The 23,775-nt window shown below is 35.9% G+C and overlaps 1 protein-coding gene and 1 pseudogene across 1 annotated transcript; both read left to right on the plus strand.

Annotated features, from left to right (window-relative positions):
• Positions 1-11,331: 11,331 nt before the first annotated feature.
• LOC115961359 (uncharacterized protein At4g02000-like) lies at positions 11,332-12,288 on the plus strand. Its single transcript, XM_031080353.1, has one exon. It carries the CDS (start codon positions 11,332-11,334, stop codon positions 12,286-12,288), a length of 957 nt encoding a protein of 318 aa, XP_030936213.1.
• A 7,199-nt stretch (positions 12,289-19,487) lies between these two features.
• On the plus strand, positions 19,488-21,918 carry LOC115961360 (annotated as a pseudogene).
• The last annotated feature ends 1,857 nt before the right edge of the window (positions 21,919-23,775 follow it).

A 23,775-nucleotide genomic window follows, 5' to 3' on the forward strand; every position in this document is an offset into this window, starting at 1 on the left:
TATTTAAGTAGAATCTTTTATATATAAATGTCAATTAAATAAATTTATGGATTATTAATCAAACATATACTAATTTGACGAATTAACATTACCTAATATCCTACGCAATAATTTGAGTGTCTATTTTTATTTTTATACGACGTGACGCCATAGTAGCCTAAAAGTCAAATGTGCTTCTGGCCCGTAATGGCTCCTTTTTGGCTTTTTCTGGTGGTCTCTACTAATCAATCATGGGTAATGTTAAAGATTTCCCTTAATGGTTGTGTTAATAAAAAGGACAAAAAATTATTAAAAATATGGTAAAAAAGGATTTAAAAAAATTACTAAAAAATTATGAAAAAGATAAAAAATTACAAAAAAAAAAAAAAAAAAAAAAAAAAAAAAAAAAAAAAAAAAAAAAAAAAAAAAAAAAAAAAAACTACAAAAAGTTATTGTTAACGGCCACCTTACAGTGACCGTTAACACCACCCATCAAACCTATACTATTTTTATTTTTATCCCGCACCATAATTGAGTTCTTTATAACGTGGTGAAGTCTTCCTTAAAAGAGTCAGATAATGAAGTCCTTAACTCGTTACAGACAAAAGAACTTTGATAGATAGACAAAGGACTGGTAGATAGGGTGGATTAGGATCTGTTATAGACAAAGAAGGACTTTGATAGATAGGATGGATTTAGTGTATTGCACCGGGTGGAAGTCACCTAAATCATTTATTAATTTTTTTTTTCTTTTCACTTTTTTAACTTTACTTTTTATTTTTTTTATAATTTTTTTAATCAATAGTTGAGATTGATAGTTACTACCATTTATAGAAATTGAAATGGTATTCGGGATAGAATAAGACACTCAGGGTCTGTTTGGATATAACTTATTTTTGTTGAAACTAAAAACTGAAAATATTATAGCAAAATAATTTTTAAATGTATGAATAGTACTGTGTGATCTATTTTTAATATTTTTTAATTCATAAACAGTATTTAACAGTATATAAACAGTGAACAATGCTCTTGTCCTCTAAAACAAAAACGCGTACAGGAAAAAAAAAAGAAAAGTAAAACGCAAAACATTAATTTCATTCGGATCCACACACTCTGACTCAGCCATCCAAAAAAACAAACTTTTTTCCATTGAATCCATACGGATTCGGTGTGTATTCTATGGAATTTGTTATAGACAGACGGAGAGTGACAGATAGGATGGAGACAAAGAAGGACTTTGATAGATAGGATGGATTTAGTGTATTGCAACGGGTGAAAGTCACCTAAATCATTTATTAATTTTTTTTTCTTTTCACTTTTTTAACTTTACTTTTTATTTATTTAATTTATTTAATTTTTTTAATCAATGGTTGGGATTGATAGCTGCTACCATTCATAGAAATTGAAATGGTGTTCGGGATGGAATAAGACACTCATGGTCTGTTTGGATATAACTTATTTTTGTTGAGATTGAAAATTGAAAATACTGTAGTAAAATAATTTTTAAATGTGTAAATAGTACCGTGAGACTTATTTTTAATATTTTTTTAATCCATAAACAGTGCTAAACAGTGTATAAAAAGTGCTCAACAATACGTGAACAGTACTAAAAAAAAAAGATAAAAAAAAAGAAGGTAAAACGCAAAACACAAAATGTGTATTTCATCCCGATCCAAAACACTCACTCAGCCATCCAAAAACTTTTTGACCTGTAAAAAAACTTTTTTCCATTGAATGCATAATGATTCGGTGTGTATTCTATGGAATTTGTTATAGACAGAGACGGACAGTGATAGATAGGATGGAGACAAAGAAGGACTTTGATAGATAGGATGGATTTAGTGTATTGCACCGGATGGAAGTCACTTAAATCATTTATTAATTTTTTTTTTTACTCTTCTTTTGCTTTTTTTTTTAATTTTTTTCGCAATTTTTTTGAATCAATGGTTGAGATTAATAGTTGCAAAAAAGCAACTATCAATCTCAACCATTCATAAAAATTTAAATGGTGTCCGGGATAGAATAAGACACTCAGTCATCCAAGAACTTTTTGACCTGAAAAAAAAACTTTTTTCCATAGAATCCATACGGATTCGGTGTGTATTCTATGGAATCTGTTATAGAGAAAGACGACTTTGATAGATAGGATGGAGACAAAGAAGGACTTTGATAGATTGGATGGATTTAGTGTATTGCACCGGATGGAAGTCACTTAAATCATTTCTTAATTTGATCGAAGGAGACATGTGGTCCAAATAATTTCCTTCGATCGGCTTACACATTTATATATCCCTTACGCCCTCGCAGTCCCTTCACACAAGCCCACCATGAAGAACCCTAATGATTTCCAATTCCCACCCAACCAGACGCAACACAACCCTGCAGGGCCTATCAATGCCAGTCATAAAGCATCAACTTTGCCAAAGACTGAAAACACCATGAGGCACAGTGTTGCTGGAGGGGCCATTGTCAAGGCTAAAGCTGAAATCCCTGATTTGAATGTGCCTCTTGTGCAGTATGAATGTGCCCTTTGTGAAGTTCCGTACGACAGGTTAAGGGCTATATGTGCCCACATGAAGAAGCATCGCAACCGTTCATGGAAGGGACTGAAACCTCCTTCTACTGTGGTGAGTTTCAATCTGAATGAGGTCTCTAAGGATGAGGGTAAGTGAAATTTGAGTTGATGGTATATACTGCCTTTTGGGTCACAGTACGTAGCTACTTCCCTTATAATGATGTATTAAGGTTTTTTTTTTTTAATTTTATTTTTTATTAGCTGAATAAGATGATGTATTATTAGTTTCTTATTTAAAGTTTATGATTATCTTAAGAGAGATGCTACGTCTATAACATTTTTACAACAAATCACAGGTGGTTAGTTATTATTGGTTCAAATTTGAAACTAACACCAAGATTTTTTTTTGCCCTAACAATAATAACCAGTAATAACCTACCACTTAGGATTTGTTGTAAAAATATTGTAAACAGATCATTTCTTTTATCTTAAATATCTTATTCATACATATAAAGTGGGTTTAAATTACGCACTATTTCTAAATCATAAATTTTTACTAGATTTTATGGTTAAAAAAGACATAATTAAATTATTATTATTTGTGAGTTTCAATTAATTTCAGTTAGTCCAATTGGTAAAGTTTTTTGATGACTGAAACGAGATCTGAAATTCAATCTTTACCTACATCAAAACAAAAGTAATTTGCTGAATATTTTTTAAAAATAAGGAGAAAAGCCCGTTTTCTCTCAGTTTTCCTACAATTCATTCATCCCCTCTCTTTTAAAAAATGAAAAATAATAATTGATTGAAAAGTTTATTGATACGAAATGACTCCAACTCGTATGTTTTTCACTTAAGTCTGCTGGCATGACTTCACTTTTTAGTGGCCAATAATTTGTAACAATTACGCACAAATAAGTATGGTACTTTTGGATGTCAAAAAAAAAAAAAAGTATGGTACTTTTGTTCCGACTATTTATTTCAAAAGCTATATTCCTTTTGCCTTCTGGATAGAGGGAAAAAAAATATAGTCATTGGTTAGAGCATTTGCAGCAGTGGAGCTAAAAAGCTATAATGCTATTTTAGCTCCACCAATATAGCAAAAAGGACCTGCAGCAGTGGAGCTAAAGGTAAAAAATTTAGCTTATTTGCTACAGTGCACATCTATCTATAGATGTGCACTGTAGCACTCATCTAAACAAAAAAAATAATTTTTTACTCCCACTACCGAATAAAATAATCAAACTAATCTTATTTTTTTCATCCCTTTATTTCATTCCTTCACCGTGCACTCTCATCTCCCTCAATCATCAAACAAACACTCATCTCCCTCACCCATCTCTAGCTTGCCGGCCTCTCTCATCCCTTAGCTCGCCGGCCTCCCTCATCCCTCAGCTCGACAATGATGGCCATGGGACCCACACGGCCAGCACCGCTGCCGGATCCCCCGTGGGGAACGCTTCTCTTCTCGGCTACGCTCAGGGCACGGCGCCTGGAATGGCGAGTCGGTCGCGCGTCGCAGCTTACAAAGTTTGTTGGAGCGTTGGGTGCTTCGGATCCGATATTCTTGCGGGTATGGATCAGGCCATAAGCGACGGCGTGGACGTGCTTTCGCTCTCTCTCGGCGGTGGGTAAGCTCCGTATTACAGAGACACCATCGCAATCGGAGCTTCCACGGCGGTTGAGAAGGGCATTTTCGTCTCTTGCTCTGCCGGAAACAGTGGGCCTATCAGAGCCTCATTGGCCAACGTGGCACCCTGGATCATGACCGTTGGAGCCGGTACTATAGACCGGGACTGCTAGCTCTGATGTGGGTTTTGTTTTTTTGTACTCGTTGTGGGTTTTTTTTTTTTTTTTTTTTTTGCTGTGGACTGCCGGTAGTGGTGGTAGTGGTGGTGGTGGTGGTGTTTTCCGATCTGTTGTGGGCAAGTGGACTTGTATTTGTGTTTGTGGCAGTGGGCTTGTGCTCGTTGTGGGTTTCTTTCTCTTTTTTTTTCTTTTTTTTTTTGCTGTGGACTGCCGCTTGTGGTGATGGTGGTGGTGGTGGTGGTGGTGGTTGTGCCTGTGGTTGACGGTAGAGGTGATTGAGGTTGGTGGTGTAATATTTTTTTGGTAGTGGAATATATTATTTTATTGTAGTAGATATAATATTTTATTGTGATGTTTATATTATTTTATTATGTTGAAAGTTAAAATAGATCCACTGCTGCAGCATGTATGTAGGTAAAATAAATAAAGTAACTTTTAGTGGAGCCAAATTGCTAAAAATTTAGCTCCACTGCTGTGGATGCTCTTAGTAAGAAAATCCGTGAAGGGTAATATTCGACCAGGCAGAAAAGGAAAAAAAAATTAAAAAAGAAAGAAAGAAAGAGTTAGAATCGGGCATGGATGGGACCAGGATTTGAACCTAGGGGGGGCCAAAGCATGAACCAAAAAAATTTCATATGACATGGTTTATTAAAATATATATATATATATATATATATATCATGGTAGATAAAAAATTGCACTTTATTACTTAAATATTTAAGTCAAGAAGGATATAATATGAACCAAAAAAGTTAAAAGTTATAACATGATATTCTAACCTTTTTCGAAAAAAAAGAGGACTTCAGATCTCTAGATTTTGGGTAATTGGATTTAATATGTTGATTTTATCATGTTGACCTACTCTCCAATATGATAATCTCATACTTTTGGATGTAACTAAAAATCACACTAATGAAGTTTTTCAAAACTTTGTTTGAGGATTTTAAAAAATTGAGATATCAATATTAAGAGTTGGCAATGCTACATCATCAATATTGGCTTTTAAAAGAATTTTGGCATTTTATCTTTTGAAAAAAATATAAATATTGTAATTCACTTTCTCATAGTTTATAAATCAATTAAAAAAGTCATATAAATCGTTGTAACCCTCGTAAGAGATTTTTTTTTTTTTTTTCTATGAGATTTTTTTGGTTATAAATTTATTGAATTATGATATTGGTGAATTGGGGATTTTTTTTTTTTTTTTTGTTCATCCTATATACTATTTAAAATTTTCAAAAATTTGGGGGGGGGGGGGGAATGGCCCCCCTCAGCCCCTTAGTGGGTCCGTCACTGGAATCGAGTGAGATTAATAGTGTGTTTGGATTAAGTGGAAGAGGATGGAAGAGAAGAGAAAGTGAGTTTTTTTCATTGTTTGGATGAAAAAAAAATGCCAAGGGTGAGAGAAACCAAATCCTTCTGACCTACATTTTGTGCCCGCCCAATTTGGCCAGAAAGGGGAGAAGCCGCAAATATTGACTTTTCTTTTCATTTTTCTTTTATTTGCAACCCAAAAACCAAAAAAGTTCAACATATTCTTTTCTTTTCTTTTTCGGTTCGATTCCCTCTTTGAGTCCTTGTCACCAAACATGCATGAGAGAAACATTTTGTTTTTCCTTTCTTTTTCCACTTTCTTTTCTTTTCTTTTCTCTTCCCATACTTGCAACCAAACAGGGCGTAAAGGAAAAACAAAAGAAACAAGAGAGAGAGAGAGAGAGAGAGAGAGAGAATTAGGTGTGTTGTTGATGATAAGGAGAGAGGAAAAGAGGCTAACTAAATTCAACAAATTGACTTTTTGGTTTTTCTATTTTATATATATATATATATATATATTTGATCCCGTGGACCGGTGGTACAGTGAGGTCAAAAGTAATAGTGTCGTGAGAAGTGGTATCCCCGTTGACATCCTTACGATAATTGATTACAAAAAATATTCGGTCAGAATCTCTTAAGTATTAATTTAACAAAAAAAAATCAAGTGCAAAAAAAAAAAAATATATATATATATATATATACTAGAGCACAAAAATATATATATATATATATATATTTATATATTTTAAATTTACACCACTAATAATATTATTCTCACCGAAGAAAAAAAAACGAAATATCATGAATCATATCAAGTTATCAAGCTCCTTAAGTACATATGTTTCTGTTGCATTTAAAAAATAATATAGTTAGATTATTTAGAAAGATAAACTAAACAAAAACAGTTTTAAAAATAAACATAACATACTAAGTAAAGAAGAACAAGTAAATATTTTATAAGAATTATCTCAATCTCAATCAACTTAATGTTAGTAGCAGATTCAACACTATAAATATTTGTGTAAGGACACGATTCGTAACGAACCGTAGCGGTGTTGGGTTCGCACGTAAAAAGGCCCAAACAATATCATTTGGAGAGCGTGGGTTTGAAAGGCTAGGCCTTAGTCACCAGGTGGTGGGTTTTTCGTGGTGGTCATGCGTGGTTAAGTTTTCTTCACCCCTAGAATCTTTCTCCTGGAGGTGGGCTGGGAGGCTCTGGTTTTTGGCCATTTTTCTCAGCCCCTGTTCTAGATTACTCCTTTTTCCTTTTATATCTGCCTGCGTTCATTGTCCTTCGTCCACGTATAGGGTCAACCTTTCCAAGACTGATACTTGTCCCATCAGCCCATACCCAAAGTCGTTGGGGGTGGTTGTAAAAGCCAAAGACTACGGCTCTGTCAGGTTCAGAGTATTAAATGGCAGTAAGGGCAGCGTTCCCTGGATATTTTAGATTTTTCTTCCTAGTTTTAGTCCTAGACCGTTTTTACCCCTCTTTCTGGTGGGACTTTGGGTCTGCCGAGGACTGAACTATCCTCGGCTGAATCCCAGGGCTATCCTGCCGAGCTTGGGCCATAACCTTCCTCGGCTTGGGCCTCTGGCCTCCTCACGGGTAAATGGGCCCGGCCCATAAATTATTTGGGCCCCACAATTTGTACTTGCAAATTGTAGCCAAAATTGGGTAATTTTGTCAATATCTTCCACTACAATTAAATATTTAATATGGTTCTCCAAAAAAAAAAAAAAAAAAAATCAATATAACTTATGTGACTTTTGTCACTTATTTTCTAAGTTTTTTCAGATTCTTTAAAAAAAAAAAAAGTTTTGTCATGAAGTAGAACAGTCAAGTAGTGTGTGTACTTGTGAGTTGTATCTACTGTCTAGTCAAGGGCTCGTTTGGTAATATTACTCAAGTAATGTTGTTTGTATTTTTTGAAAATATGTGTGGGTAAAAAAGTATGTAAAAATACGTGTAATATTGTTTAAATACTAAAAATTGTTGTTTAAGTGCATGTATCTAACAGACCCCAAATTGGCAGAATTGCATTGCTTTTTTTTTTTTTTTTTTAATAAATGGGTTGTCACTTGTCATGACTCAAGTGAGCTATTTGGCTCCCCTTTCATGCTTTGTGCTTCATGAACCTACCACTCAGGGTGTAGTCAAAATATTTTTTAGTGATTTTTTTTTTAAAAAAAAAATGGATAGGGTCATGGGTTAGTCAAGTTAAGTTGGTTTACAGATCAACTCATTTTTACTGCGGGTCAAAAAATCAAGATTTGTGTCAGGTATTTTTGGGTAGAGTCAGTAAATTTTGACCTGCTTTGTCATGTTAGTGTGCTCACAAATGTGTACTAGGATTACTCTTTCTATTCCTAATTGAAATATAATTTTTTTTAGGCAATTACTTCTTTATATAAAAGCAGTATGCATATGATTTAATTGAATAGAAAAAAGAAACACTAGTGGAAAGCTAAAAGGTGATTTTTTTTCCCCTTGAGTGCTACATGCATAGACACTTAGAATGTCAGCATCAGCTCATCTAAAATTTTCTGTCTATTTTACATATAAGGCTTACTTTTTCTATTTTGCACTATCATTTTACAAAATACCTACACCAGACCATCTATTATACACACTATTTTATTTAAATAATATTTTTTATTCTTTTGTTTATTATTATTTTATTAACATTACCCCATCTCTCTTTTTCTTTCATGTCTCTCCATCTCCTTCCTCAACTCTCTGCCTCTCTCATATCCCAAACTCACACACTCACACATGGAGGCGAGGAGATCCGACAAAAACGGCGGCAATGATTACGGCAATGGATCCGACAATAATGACGGCAACTCCAACGATCTAGTTGGGTTTTTGTAATGGGTTTTCGTTGGGTTTGGTTTTGATTTGTTTTTGGTTTGGATTGATTTTGAGTTGAGTTTGAGATTGATTTCCGATGGTTGGGTTGATTTTGGGTCGATTTTGTGTTTGGATTTTCAATTGTTGAAGTGGGTTGTGGTGGTGGAGGTTGGTAGTGCTGGATTGCGATGGTGCTGGTGGTGGTTGGGTAGTGCTGGTGGTTGTTGGTGATTGGCCCAACTCAACTAGTCGGACCCAAATTTGGCTAACGTGCTGGCTCGCCCGTTCCAAGCAAAGAGTTGAGTTGTTGGGCTTGGGCGAAAGCTCTGGGTCCGGTGGTTCCTAAAGTGGGTCTTCATCTTCTTCTTCATGTTGAAGAGACTGGGGAAAGGGAGAGAGAGACCAATGAGAGCAGAGGTGAGAGAAAAAATTAATAAAATAAGAATATACACAGCTACAGTAACCATGCATATTTGCACGGTTACTGTAGCAAATGTGTATATTTACCCAACAATAAAAGGACTGATGCGGAGCAAATTTAAGAGATATTGTGTAATTTTGCATCTTTTTCTATTTTGCACAACTTTACACCCACTTACCTGAATAGTCTTAAACAGGTAAAGTATTCACCTCCTTTTGCTGCACGGTTTGCTTTATTTCATTTAAAAGGTGTGTAAGAGCATCAACAACATATTAGACAAATTTTTGTATTGTTTGGAGAATGAACAGTGACTTTTACCTTTAGCTACCCACTTTTTCAAATACACTTTCCAACAGATTCTCTATCTCATTTAAATATTATTTTTTCATTCATTATTTATTCTTTTTTTAACAACTACACATCTTCCAACATTTTTTTATTCAATACCTTATTATTATAATAGAAAAAAAATATTTGAAAAATGAATAGCAGCCCATCAGACTTATGAGCTATTGTTCATGAGTCAAAAAAAATTTCAGGTATAGAGAATCTGTTGGAGACCTATATTGTGGGTTTACTCTCTACAATAGAGAGGATTTTGTGTTTAGAGAGCCTATTGGAGATGCTCTAAGTTTTCTTCAAAGCATTCTTTTTGTGTTTTGGATGAAAAATCTAATAACAAATGACACAAAATTCCTAGGAATTGCAACAATTTTTGAACGGCCTTTACAGTGATTTCATTCTTGGAGTGTCTCTCAAAAATCTATGTAACTCCTGGGTATATTCTTTCATAAAGCTAACGTTTTCTGATCCATGTATTATGGTTATTATTATTATTTTTTTGGAGAATCTGTTTATGAATGCTAAATTAATCTACTAACCACTAGAAATTTACAAATATATTATTTATTGTGTTATTTTAGTGTTTGAACTATTTTCTTTTGACATCTCTTTGTATTATATTTTTTTCTTTAAATGAATGTCTTTCCTCTATGCAAAAAAAAAAAAAAAACCCTCCACAGTTTGGTTCCTTTTCCTCTTTGCAAAATAAAAACTATTCTCCACAGTTTGGTTTCTTCTAAAAAAAAATTATAATACTAACAAGTAATTATATACTTGGAACCAAATTGATTTTTTTTTTTTTTTTTTTTGAGAAACCGTCTAGTAATTTTATTCAAACTTTAGCAGAACTGCTGTCAATAACTACAAGAGAGTTAACATCACTAGGAACATTATCCAACCAAATTTAATTTAATTTGCATAATATATGCACTAAATTCTAACGTGGTCAAAAAAATTAAAATAAAAAACATAACAACCATGTATTTGTTTCAATGTTCAAAAAAAGAAAACAAATTGAAGCCATATAATTTTTGCTTTTTATAAATGCAAGGTGACTTTTTTATAGATGGGGTCAACCTAATAATCTCTGAAAAGACCATTTTGATTCCAACTAGTTTCAAACACAAGTGTAGAATAAGAGCCATAAGGCCAAAATTATATTAAGAGTTTAAAACCAAACTAATCACATGAGATATTCCTTTTCACAAGGTCCAAATTTTGAAACTAGGGTTAAAATTTTCTTTTACAAACATAAATCACATAGGCTCCACTAAATTGTATTTTACAAACACAAATCACATACTCTCCACTAAGTGGTTCCTAAAGCCTTATGAGATTCTGGCTTCAAAAACTCTTGCCAGCATTTTGGGGCCACCCTCATGGATTCCTTTCTGTAATAACTCAGTGTATCTGGGATAAAAGAACTTTATACACCTGAGGGAATAATCAAATGCTCAAACAGGTTTGGATTCCCTTATTTGTCAAAACAAAAAAAAAACCAAAAAAAAAAAAAAAAAACATTTTCAAAATGGTAAGAGAATACCAGTAGTTAAAACCAAAGAAGTCATGGATTTAGAAATTTAACATTTATCACGAAGACAAAATTATGTCCATTTCGAACAAGACATTTGCAAGGAAGGCTTTAAAAAATGGCTTTCAAAACCCATGTAAAGTATACAAATCCACATTCCAACTACTCTCCAACTTAATTTAAGACATATCATATTAGAAGAAAATTTTCAAAATTAAAGTGAAGGAAGCCATTAATTTGCAAAATTAATGCTAATTATGAAGACAAAGGCAGATCCATCACAAAGATGGTCGTTTTTAGAAGGAAGTGTACAATAACCTTTAAAATCCACGTAAGCAATACTCTCAAGCTCCATTATCAAATACCTTCTCAAGAAAGAATCGAGTTTCTCTCCACTAGAGAACGTGGGTCTTCCCTCTTCTCCTAGGGTGTAGAATTTGCAGTCCCTTCTTCGAAGGTGCAGTAGTACCTCTGGGTAACAAGTTTACCTGTGAGGCTTTGTGGGTTCTTTTTCGTGGGTTACAGGGAAACACAATTTTTGTTTAGGATTTATCATCTGGGAAACCATGGAAGACCTAACAAAATCCTGGAGTTGCCTTACACTTTCAGAAAACGAAGGTTCCAGCCTTCGCTTGACGGAAGAACAGGCAGAGATAGAACACGTTTTGGCTGTCAAATTTTTAACTAAACGGGCTCTAAATATTGATGCTATTGCGAAAACTTTCACACCTTTATGGAGAGCAAAAAACGGGTTCAAGATACAGAAAGAAGCGGACCAAGTAGTTCTTTTTACCTTTGACGATGCAAGCGAGATGGACAAGATCGTAGCAGCAGAGCCTTGGAGTTTTGACAAGCACTTAATGGTGATGCAAACCTACGATAAGGAGATAGACCTGGCTGTGATGGAGTTCAAGTGGGCTACCTTTTGGGTGCAGATACATGATCTCCCAATCCGTTTCAGAAGCAGACGAGTGGCAGAGAAGATCTGTGAGGGCATTGGAAAGGTGAATGCGATGTCGGATGAAAACGAATCGGAAGGGGATGGTTTTGTGAGAATTAGAGTCACCATAGATGTTTCAAAGCCTTTGTGCTGTGGAAGAGTGATTTCTCTGGATAGCGGTAAGGAACTTTGGGTATCTTTTAAGTACGAAAGACTCCCGAACATTTGTTACCGATGTGGCTGCCTTACGCACGATGACAGGGACTGTGATCAATGGGCTGAACCGGCAGGAAGTGAGTCAAAGGATTCTCAACAGTTTGGATCATGGATTCGTGCGCCACCTTTTTTTCCATCCAGGAAAATTGTTGTTAAGGTGCCGGGCTTTTACACTCGACCAGCAAAGGACACTTCCTCTTCTCCACCACCGTCAGTGGGGAAGCCACCAGTAGTAGTTGTTCGTACAGGGAAGCCGGCACCGGTGGTTATTAGATCAGAAACGGGATGCAGGGGAACACGGAAGCGGATTCTCAGGAAGATACTCGGCTTGATTCACGGTCAGATTCCTATAATTCAGGGATATTAAAGAGTTTAAACTTGAAGATGCCAGCTGTGGAGGAGAAACGTTCAGCTGAGGAGATATTTGAGGAAAGGATTAATGAGATTGATAAAGAGTTGAATAGGTTTGACCCAACAATAAATACTGCTGCCAAAAATATAAAAGTCATAGATTCACACTCACTTTCTGAAGACCAATCCGTGTACACTCAAACTTCACGTGCACAACAACATATTTTCTCAAGTCCATTAATTGGGACACCACGACCAAATATGGACGAAAACTCAGTGCATAAAATACAAAGGGTGGCAACGTGGAAAAGAATAAACAGACCGGAGATGGGGGTAGACGTTGATATGGAGGACGTCATAGGGGAGAAAAGGAGGGGGGAGAGTAGTGATGACCAATCTGAGTTACTTAAGAAAAGAAAGGTTTCTCAGGGGGGCAAGAATACCAAATTTTTATTGGCGGAGGCTGGTTCCCAGCCCTGCCAAAACCAATGAGTATTTTATGTTGGAACTGTCGGGGGCTTGGGAACCAACGAACAGAAAATCAGCTTGCAGAGATGGTGTGGGCAAAAGATCCCTCCGTTGTGTTTTTAGCCGAAACATGGACGGATGAAGCTAGGCTAATGTGGGTGAAAGAACGTTTGAAGATGAAGAATAAATTTGTGGCTCCTAGAAGAAATAAAACGGGTTGTTTGGTGATCTTTTGGAAAGAGGAGTTTGATTTAACTGTGGAGACCTATTCCGAGTATCACATTGATTGTACAGTAAACAAGAATAAGGATGGGGAATGGCGTTTTACAGGTTTTTATGGGGAACCGGATACTCAAAAGAGGCATGAAGCATGGGGGAGGTTGAGAAGTTTGAAAGTAAGAAGCAAGGCGCCGTGGTTGTGTGCGGGTGACTTCAATGAAATAACTAAGCAATCAGAAAAAATTGGGGGCAGAGCACGACCACATAGACAGATGCAAGGGTTTAGGGATGTTCTGGATGAATGCAGTTTTATGGACTTGGGTTTTGTCGGACCTATTTTCACTTGGCATAAACATTTTGAGAACTATACAGTTTGGGAGAGGTTGGACCGGGCCGTGGCGACCAATGATTGGTTCTCCATGTTCCCAGATACAAAAGTGTACCATTTAGACACAACGGCCTCAGATCATAAAGCCTTACTAATTCGGCCTGAAGGCATGGAGTGTAATCAGCAAAAACCTTTTAGGTTTGAGCAGATGTGGATGGCCGAGCAAGGATGTGGCGCAACCATTGAAGCAGTGTGGAAGAAGGATTTTGAAGTTAATGCTGGTAATAGGGTGATCAAAAAAATTCAGAATTGTGGTGAAGCACTTTTGAAGTGGAGTAAGACAAGTTTTGGGAGTGTAAGGCGTGAACTAAGGGAAAAGAAAAAATTATTATCCAAAGCTGAATTGGCAGCGAGCAGAGGAGGAGATGTGGCACGGATGAGAAGGCTTGAACATGAAGTTAATGTACTTTTGGACCGTGAGGCCCAAATGTGGTCCCAACGGTCTAAAATACAGTGGCTCAGAGATGGTGACAGGAATACCCGGTATTTTCATAGTAAAGCATCGGTAAGGCGACGGAGAAACTACATCAGAGGTCTATATAATAGAGAGGGCAGATGGTGCACAGATCAGAGTAGTTTGGTGGACACGGTGGTGGATTTTTATCAAGACTTATTTACCTCCTCAAATCCGACCAGCTTTGAGACAATTTTGGAACAAATCCCACATGTAGTTACAGAGGAGATGAACTCAGAATTGATGGGGGAATTCACAGCACAAGAGGTAGAGGTGGCCATCAAACAAATGGCACCACTAAAGTCACCTGGTCCTGACGGTATGCCTCCAATTTTTTATCAAAATTATTGGTCTTTGGTTGGTAAGGATGTTACTGATGCTATACTTATGTATTTGAATACGGGTACTTTTCCACCCTCACTTGGTCACTCTTTTATTACTTTAATTCCTAAAGTAAAAAACCCGGAATACATTTCACAATATCGACCTATTTCCCTTAGTAATGTCCTTTATAGGGTATACTCTAAGGTTCTAGCAAATAGGTTGAAAAAGGTGCTGCCTACTATTGTGTCTGAGCATCAAAGTGCTTTTATGACTGACCGACTGATCTCTGATAATATCATGGTTGCCTTTGAAACTTTGCATTATATGAGAAATCATAGCACAGGAAATACAGGCTTTATGGCACTCAAACTGGACATGAGTAAAGCCTATGATAGGGTTGAATGGTTGTACATGGAGAATCTGATGAAAAAAATGGGGTTTTGTGAGGCTTGGGTGAAGCTTATGATGGGATGCATAGCCACAGCCACTTATTCGGTCTTGATAAATGGGGAGCCACAAGGAAACATTGTTCCAACTAGGGGGCTTCGTCAGGGAGACCCTCTTTCCCCATATCTTTTTCTTCTATGCACTGAGGGCTTTCATGGTTTGTTGAAAAAAGCCGAAGAAATGGGAGAGATTAAAGGAGTCTCTATTTCTCGTAATGGTCCTAAACTAACCCATCTCCTTTTTGCAGATGATAGTCTTATTTTTTGCAGGGCACAAGATAATGATTGTCAAAATTTATTGGAGATTTTAAATACATATGAGAATGCTTCAGGGCAGCAGATAAACAGAGAAAAGACCACTCTCTTCTTCAGCAAGTCCACATCCTCAGCTAGGCAAGAATCTATAAAGCAAGCTTTAGGAGTTCCGGTGGTCCAACAATATGAGAAGTACTTGGGGTTGCCATCTTTTATAGGAAGGAAGAAAAGGGAGAGTTTTGACAACATAAAGCAAAGGGTGTGGAAAAAGTTGCAGGGATGGGAAGGGAAGTTGCTCTCACAAGCAGGACAGGAGGTGTTAATCAAGGCGGTTGCTCAGGCACTTCCTACCTACACGATGTCATGCTTCAAATTGCCAATCGGTTTATGTCATGAAATTGAGGCCCTCATCAAAAAGTTCTATTGGGGTCAAAGGGGAGAAGGCCGAAAGGTCCATTGGATTAAATGGGAAGAGCTTTGTAAGCCTAAATCCCAAGGTGGAATGGGGTTTAAGGATTTATCAATGTTCAATGATGCATTATTGGCGAAACAAACTTGGCGGCTCTTGCATGATAAAACATCCTTGTTCTATAGGGTGTTTAAGTCGAAATTCTTTCCTTCATGTACAATCATGGAGGCAGCCACCCCGAGTTCAGCTTCATATGCATGGCGGAGCTTAATACGAGGCAGAGAAGTCATAAAAAAAGGAGCAATTTGGCGGATAGGAGATGGACATTCAGTAGACATATGGGCAGATAGATGGTTGCCGAGGAAACACTCTCCCAGGGTCTTATCACCTCGGCCTGAGGCACCAGTGGAGTCAAAAGTGAGTTTCTTGATTGATGGGGAGCAGAGGCAATGGAAAACAGAGGTGTTGGAGAACACGTTGCCCAGTTATGAAGTGGAGATCATAAAGACAATACCCTTGTGTCGCACTAATCAGCCTGATGTACTCACATGGCCCTATAATCCTAATGGAGAATATTCCGTGAAATCCGGGTATCAATTTTTGCAAAAGGAAGTCCAGAATGCACAACCTGGACAATCGGATATGTCAAGATTAAGTCCACTGTGGCAAGCCATGTGGAAGCTACCTGTGCCAAGCAAAGTGAAGAATTTGGTCTGGCGGGCAACCAAAAACTCCTTGCCTTCTAAAGACAATCTGGTTCGGCGAAAGATCATTCAAGATGCAGGATGTGAAGCTTGCAGAGAGCACACTGAAGACGTGAAGCATGCTCTCTACAGTTGCCCGAAGCTTGAGGAACTTTGGAAAAAAATGCCGTTATGGTACCACGAAGAGTTGAGAAGAACCGTATCTTTTGTTGACCTTATAGGGACTGTCTTTGCAGAAAATAGAGAACCAGCGCTGTTTGCCATGGTGCTCTGGGCATTATGGAACCGGAGAAACAACCTTAGACTGGGTAAAAAGGCAGAAAATTTGGACCAACTATTGCAGCGAGCCCGGGCAAGGGTGAGTGAATTTTCACAACACAACATGGCAAGAGGAGCGACAGGGGGAACTCAAACAGCAAGATGGCAACCACCAGGTCCTGGTCAGTACAAGGTGAACGTGGATGGAGCTCTTTTTACTGCAGAAAATACAGCTGGTTTGGGTGTGGTTATCAGGGACGAACATGGCCAGGTAATGGTTTCTCTATCGGAACGCATTCCGTTGCCCTCAACGGTGATTGAAGTGGAAGTGTTGGCTGCTCGGCGAGGCATGGAGTTAGCAGTGGAAACGGGCTTCAGAAATATTGTGCTGGAAAGTGATTCTCAGATACTCATCAAAGCACTAAGGGAGGATTCCTACTCTTTAGCTAGCTTTGGTCACTTAGTGAAGGATATTCAGGTCATAGCCTCTTATTTATCATCGAGTAACTTTAATCATGTAAGGAGGCAATGTAACGGTCTAGCTCATTCTTTAGCAAGGCGAGCTAAGAACCTATCTCAATCTAACATCTGGATGGAAGATGTACCACCAAATATTTCATCTGTTTTACAGGCGGATCTATTTAGCCTGCTTTAATATAAAGCTTCGTTTATTGATTCTCAAAAAAAAAAAAAAATACCTTCTCAAGAGATACAAGGGCCAATAACCAAAAAAATATATAGCGACTACAAAAACATGTCTAAACTCCCAATTTTTGGAAAAGAAAAAAAAATTTCATAATGACAAAGTAACATTACAAGTTTTCCAAAGACTCAAAAAAAAAAAAAAAAATTTGGGAGAAAATTGCAATTTCCAAAAATATTTACCAAGTGTTTGTAAAGGTTTGAATCTGAAAGAATTAATATTCAAGTATTATAAATCAGGTTCAAAAACCATTTTTAAGGTTAACCCAACCATAAATCGAATAAAATTCTGTCTAATTTTTGAAACCTGTGGAAAGCATAATATACATTTCTAAGGAAATTAAATGCTCCATATATAACAGTCCAAACGTAAGTAATACGTTCCAACATGATACAATTTAAAGGACGGTGGCAATTCATGGGAACATGATAAATTTAAAAGTAAATACATACGAAAATGATGACTTTACCAAAGTAATGTACCCTTAAAACAAATGCATACAAAGTTTTCTAAATCTGAGTTCGGAAACTCAAATTATAATTTTCTAAAGTCCAATCATCCACATAAACTTACTGTAGGTTCAAATTGACCGACAAATCAATTTTATACTAGTTTAAGAAGGGACAAAAGTTCCAAACAATCCCGGAAAACAGTTGATGAAAGCTTAACATCTAAAATAGCTTGGGAAAACCCGAACTGACATCAATTTAAAATTAAACAAGATCCATGGGACAACAAAAGTTATACCATGGTCAACAAAAAAAATTAAAGTTAAAACATAACTTAAGTCAATCCATCAATTTTCACCAAATTAGAACAAGGAAAATTTCCAACATAGCATTTCCAAATCTTGAAAATCAATCAAAATTTAACCATGGAGAGTTCAATATCAATTTTTTTTTTTTTAAATTGAACAAATTTTAAATAACATTGAAATCAGCTGATAGATATTTCCAAGAGACTGCTTCAAAACAAAATTTATTTTTGTACTATTTTTTATTTAACATAGCATAATAACCTCACACCTGATGGTTCATTGTTTGTTAGACACCTCATGAGCTCAATGGGATCAAACAAATCCCCTGACCAACCATCACAAATAAAATTTGTTGGATTATGCTAAAGATAGTTGGTTAACAACTTATCATACCACTCACAGCCAACGAGGTTCGACAAAGTTGCACCTCCTAAGGTCAGCATGGCCAACAATATTTACTATCAGCAAATTGTTTTTTAAAATGTTTTTAAACATAGAAAAAAGAAATTTAAAAACTCAATTTTTTTTTTTATAGCTCAAAACAATCTTAGGACTTCAATTCAAAAACTTTTCAGTCATTACAAGAATAATGCAAAAAATTAACAACTACTGGCATGAGTAAAGTACAAAATCACAACAATTTCCACCACACAACCATTTCAAGAACTTACAACAGCATTGCAAAACAGAGAAAGGCTAAATAAATTCCAAGCGAAGCCAATCCAATCAACCAAAAATAGCACACAAGATAGTTTCTCATCTAAACTACCCAAAGGAAACCACCTTGCATGGATCTACAACAAAACCTACTGCTTTCACGATCTTGATCCTTTCTTAACTTCAAAAGTATACAAAATCATAACCTAAGTTCCAATACCATAATTGTCATGTCCCGAACTGGAATGGGTCCAAACTATGAGAAAAAGAAACTGTAGGGGATTTTTTTATTATTATTATTTTATTTTATTTGGGGTGTTCAATTATGTTTTTTTTTGGTTTTGCAATTATGTTATTCTTAGCAACTCAGCTTTTAGTTATAGCAAATATTATCTCTCTTCCATTTTTCTCTTTTCTATTATCATTTCAGACTCTCTCTCATTTTATTACTCTCATCTCAGTATTTTCAGTTTTCATTTTATTTATTACCAATCCTTTTTTCTTTTTCTGATTGTTAGTATCAATGTATCACACATAAATACACATTTTACTACAACTATGTTACGTAGTAAACTATGAGTGGTAAAGAAAAAATAATTAGTCCATCTAATAGTGACGGACAAACAATAAAAGTCTACCACGTAAGGCAATTGTGGCAAAGTGTGTGTTTGGTGTGATACTAGCATTATCGGTAGAAAACTGGATATGGACAGATGACTATCCTTCAGATACTATAGGACTTATGCTAGAGTTGTTTTCCTCCGTTTGTTCTTGGCTGGTGGCCGTGAGGGATGAGTTTAAGGCATTGTCAAGTAAGATCATTATGTTAAGAAGAGATCATTCATGTAGGCATAGAAGTCGGACAATGTTAGGTGAAAGTTCATTGTGATAGACGAAAGTAACTAGCTAGAAACTAGTTTATTTATCGCATTGTAGGCATTGTTTATTTACAGTAAAATCACCCAAAATAGTTATAAGCGCACTTAATTAATTGTAAACGCCGTCTCTCTTTTTTGTCTGAGATAGAGAGAAAGGGTCGGCAGCCGTCTCTATTTTGTTCTTCCTTGCGTTTTTAATTAAGATAAAGAGCATACCAATGTCTTTTAATTTAAACTCACTTGGCACTGTACTGATTATTCTCAATTGTAGCTCATTTTTGTAGCAATGGCAATTATGGCACCCTCACCCACTTCTCTAGTTTTCAATGTTCGGAGATGTGAACCAGAACTGGTTGTTCCAGCTAAATCCACTCCCCATGAATTCAAACAACTTTCAGATGTGGATGATCGAGAACGCCATCATGTTCTGGTCATAATGTTTTATCGCTATGATCAGTCATTGGTAGGAAAAGACCCTGTGAAGGTCATTAGAGAGGCACTTGCACAAACACTTGCGTTTTACTACCCATATGCAGGAAGGCTTAGGGAAGGTCCCGATGCCAAGTTCATGGTAGAATGTACTGGTGAGGGTGTGATGTTCATTGAGGCCGATGCTGATGTTACTCTGGAGGAGTTTGGTGATGCACCTCATCCTCCATTCCCATGTATAGACGAGCTCATTTTTAAGTTCCCGGCTCCGGAGGGATGCTTAATTGCCCATTGTTACTTTTTCAGGTAATTTGTGGCTCTTCTCTGTCAAATTTTGTAAGCAACTTACCTCATTGATTATAATCACTGTCTTTCTTTCTCTTCTAACTTGTGTATGTGTGTGAGAAAGCCCCGTATTATTTTTTTCTTCTCTCATATAGGGTTTACCTAACCCATAGCTATGAGTCTTAGGTATCAAATTCACCCTTAAGAGAGAGAGAGAGAGAGAGGTATAATACAAAGAGCTTACATAAAAAATTTTCATGTACTAATCTGTCTTTCAAACTTTAACCATGCATTTTTTTTTCTTCTTCATATACCAATAATTGAATTATGTATCTTATTTGATTTGGAATTAAGAAAAAAAAATGAAGGTACTTTGTCTATAATTTATGCTATTGGACTATAAATTTGGGGAAGTTATGATCAAACTCATATTTTCATACTAAAATATACCAACATTATTTAGTTCGTTCATGCATATACAAGTAATCAATTAGTCTTGTATAATAACTCACACCTAGTATATTAAGTGTCTTGTAGTTTAATAACATTGATTAGTTTCTTTTATGAGGACAACTAATGTTCAAATATCCCTCCCCCCTCCCCCCTTGTAACAATTTGTCCAAAAAACATCACACTTTAGCTTACTAACAATTTTTTTTTTTAATAAACAGTACTTATTAGAACACACACAAAAATAGTAATAATATACTAATGTTTTAAATCAGATTTATAATACATTATATAACCAGAGAGTACAACTACAAAATGGCCTAACTTTTGTAGTTGTAGACTAGATTTATACACAGCGAACACTAGAACACACAATACAAATTTTTTTTTTAAATGGATACTTGAAGTGTAGACATTGTGTATACAAATTTTTTTCTTGATAATTTTCTGGTGTTTATAGTCTTTTTTGGCTTGGTTGATGTATTTTCCTTAGTTTTGTGGATGTACTTTCGAGGGAAGCTCTGTGCTCCCCTGTATTGTATGGTAGCATTTGGCTGTTTCAATAAAAGTTTTGTTTTCAAGAAAAAAAAAAGTATGTTACTTATAAGTGATATGTATAAATACAATAATCTGCTTATGCTTGTGTGTACTAATGTTGATTGGTATGATACATAGGTGACACGACTAAGGTGTGGAGGTTTTGTCCTTGCCTTGCGCTACAATCACATAATGAGTGATGGTATGAGCATACTTCAATTCATGATTGCTGTAGGTGAGATGGCACAAGGCGCAACTGCTCCTTCAATCCCACCTGTGTGGCAAAGGGAGCTTCTCAATGCTAGAAACCCACCACAAGTGACATTCACATATCATGAATTTGATGAAGTGGTCGAGTCCAAGGCCTTTGCCAGTTCCCTCCATGACATGGCCTGCAATTGTTTCTTCTTTGGTCCAACTCAGATATCTGCAATTCGAAGAAAAAAAACTTCCTCATCACCTACATAAATCTTCCACGTTTGAGGTATTACCTGCATGCTTATGGAGATGCCGCACCATAGCAATTCAACTGGACTCAGAGGATGAAGTGTGCTTGATATTTGCCATTAACGTGCGAAACAAATTTAACTCACCAATAGGGTACTATGGTAATGGGATTGCAGTCTCATTGGCTTTAACAACTGCTGGAAAGCTATGTCAAAGTCCTTTGGAATACGCATTGGAACTAATCAAAAGTGCAAAGAATAATGTTACCGAGGAGTATGTTCGATCACTTATACATCTTTTGGTGATAAAAGGTCGACCTTTTCTTACCATGGTGCATTCCTACGTTTGTATCAGACATAACACGTATAAGATTTGAAGCTTTGGATTTTGGGTTGGGCAGAGCCGCCTTTGGTGGACCAGGTAAGATTTTTCCAGAGCCAGGTCTTGACCCTGCAAACTTCTACATGCCAATGAAGAACAGTCAAGGAGAGGATGGAATTATGGTGCCAATGTGCTTGCCAACTTTAGCCATGGAAAGATTTGTGAAGGAGCTCGATAGCATCTTGGGAGATCATTAAGATAGCAGTGAGACTTCTTAACTAATCGTTAAATGACTAGTGCACACAAACTATTGCACTCAAAGTTGTGTGTAATAATTTAGAACGAAGTCACAATTTTCAATTTAAAAAATTTTTACACAACTTTATGTGTAATAGACATTGTTCTAAGTAATCATATCTTTTCAGTACTAATGGGGACTTATATGTGATGCGAGAATAAAATGCATAATCTTATTTCTATGATATTTATGGAGTACATGATACTTCCAATGATTCTGAAAATTCATTTTAATAGTTACTATTTTAACCACTCATGCATGGTTAAGATTATGTTGGTACTCTTCAAAAAAAATGTTGGTATATGTTGTAATATCCCAAAAATATAAAGATATCACAAACCAATAGCCATGCATTAATGTTTTACTATTACAATTGCTAAGGTACGTTTGGTATGCTGTAATAACTCCTGTAAAGGAATAGTTATTCATGTGTAATAGCAATTCGGTCATTTGGTTGCATCTTTATTATATGAATTAGTTATTACATTGGAATGACTATTCTTTAAATTGAAGAATAGTCATTCCTCTTTAAAATGGATGTAATAGCTATTCCTTAGTATATATAATAGGTTTTAAAATTAATATATTTCCAAAAATATAAAGTTTCCTTATACATCATCTTTTACAAGCTTTCCATATGTAACAACCAAACTTATGAATAGTAATAGTTATTTCATTACAATGTTTTTTATTCCAAATAATAAAGATTACTATTCCTAATGTAATCTACATTCAATATACCAAACATACCCTTAATGTGCACACCTATTACATACGAGTCCAAATCTTCTGTCCCTCACTTCCTGCTCTATTATATACTCCACAAATAAAAACATGCCACATATCCATCTAATTTATTAAATGCTAAATTTATGCCTTCTATTATTTCAATTACCTAAATATGATGGATTATTTATTTTAGGATATTGAAATAATAAAAGGCATAAATTTAGCATTTAATAAATTAGAAGGACATGTGGTATGTTTTTATCTGTAAAGTATATAGTGGAGCAAAAAGAGTGGAATAGAAGATTTTGACTCATTACATACACCATACACATAATTTATTTTTTAGACTAAAATTGTGACTTCAAGTTACAATTTTATTTAAAAAACAAAAATATGAGTACGATGTGTGTGTAATAAGCAGTGTAATAAAGGCTGCCATTTATTATTAGATAAGCAAGTTTGTCTCTACATTTACACTTGTGTTTTTTTTTTCTTACAAATAGAATTTACTCTCTTCACCCTTGTAAGATAGGTTACTCCTGCACTACGTGAAGTTGTATATTTGATACATCCTTACATTTAATTAGTTAGAATGTTGTGCAGCTCTTCTTCTTTTCTTTTTTTTTTTTTCTTTTTTTGATGATGCACGAAAAGTCGTCAGTGAGTTGATCGTCCACACACGTCAATGGGTGCACCTGAAGAACAAAAAAGAAGAACCAATCAAAGGGCACCAGTGGGGTACTGGCCAAAGACCCTCCGAAGGTTAAGTTAGAAGAGAATCATCGCTATCTAGCTTGTCAAAGTGATGGTGATCCCATCTTCCATGAGACATAGCAAACACAAAGGAGCTCCTTGCAGCCCTCTGGGCTCATTGTAATCTCAAGTTACAAGCCACAGAAGCTTCGCCTTTTCTCTCTAGTCTATGACATGGAAGCTATCATCCCCACAGACCTCCATAAGCTAGCTATAAAGCTAGCAAGGATTTCAGGAATATCCAGGGGGGCTACCAACGGCGCTATTCTCTCTTGAACACTTCAAATGATAGCACTTACCTCATTGGTATTCTCAAAAGCCATACAACATGCCA

This window comes from Quercus lobata, chromosome 9 (genome assembly GCF_001633185.2).
Source record: "Quercus lobata isolate SW786 chromosome 9, ValleyOak3.0 Primary Assembly, whole genome shotgun sequence".
Taxonomy (NCBI): Eukaryota; Viridiplantae; Streptophyta; class Magnoliopsida; order Fagales; family Fagaceae; genus Quercus; species Quercus lobata.